This window comes from Anneissia japonica, unplaced genomic scaffold, assembly GCF_011630105.1.
Source record: "Anneissia japonica isolate Jap-2015-1 unplaced genomic scaffold, ASM1163010v1 scaffold124710_len1009_cov147, whole genome shotgun sequence".
NCBI lineage: Eukaryota > Metazoa > Echinodermata > Crinoidea > Comatulida > Comatulidae > Anneissia > Anneissia japonica.
The window spans coordinates 1-1009 of NW_022736516.1; the positions used below are offsets into that span (position 1 = coordinate 1).

A 1009-nucleotide genomic window follows, 5' to 3' on the forward strand; every position below is an offset into this window, starting at 1 on the left:
CACTTACAATTTAATAAAATTAACATATAAACCTTATTTGTGTTACATTGATGTCGTTACAGCGCAACCTCCATACTACATGGTCCTAAAAGACGTAGTGGGCAGTCAGGATTTAACAGAGGGAGAAACAGCTCGACTCATCTCTCCCTGCTATCCACTGTCTACGACGTTAGATATGACATTCTATTACCATATGTACGGTGAGGACATGGGCACATTAAATGTATACGTAGGCAGCTGTGACGTCACTAGTTTTAGTGATCCGGTTTTCACTAGGTCAGGAAACCAAGGAGATGAATGGATAGAGGGGACAATTAATTATGACGTCTCTGGCATAGATGGTGATATTAAGGTAATTTTCTGGCCAGAAATAATAACACTGATAATGAATCAAAGATAATAATATCAATGATAATTATGATGATAATAATAATAATAATAATAATAATAATAATAATAATAATAATAATAATAATAATAATAATCACAATCAGAATCATAACAGTAGTAGTAGTAGTAATAGCGAATAGCAATAAATATAGCAATAGCAATAACAACTATTTGACAATAGCATCAGTATCTATAGCAATAATAATACAAGCAATAACAATAGTAATAGTAATATTTGTGTACATTAAGCCTGCATATGATAATGATGTACACTACCGTCATTTTGAACGTAAGTGTCAGGAGGACTAACAACGAACAATAAACGATAAACCATACCGGTATTTGATTATGATATGATAATGACAATTGTAATTGTCGCTATCATGATATGATGATGACAATTATAATATCTTACAATGTTAATAAACTCTTCAAAAAACAAATATAATGCATTAGCGTTTTAAAACCAGTTTTGTATTTGTGCGGTATCATAACAACAAAATATCTCTACACTTCCTTAATTTTAGATTGTTTTTGAAGCAATAAGGGGCGCATCAGCCGCTAGCGTCATCGCCATCGATGACGTGTCCATTGTCGGTAGGTTGCAATATGCATTCAA

General features: G+C 32.5%; 1 protein-coding gene across 1 annotated transcript; it reads left to right on the forward strand.

Annotated features, from left to right (window-relative positions):
• Positions 1 to 62: 62 nt before the first annotated feature.
• Positions 63 to 987, forward strand: LOC117116787 (MAM domain-containing glycosylphosphatidylinositol anchor protein 2-like; the record flags this gene model as incomplete). Its single annotated transcript, XM_033260881.1, has 2 exons — positions 63 to 352; positions 918 to 987. Coding segments are annotated over 2 exons (360 nt in total), but the record flags the coding sequence as incomplete, so codon positions are not given.
• Between the last annotated feature and the right edge of the window lie 22 nt (positions 988 to 1009).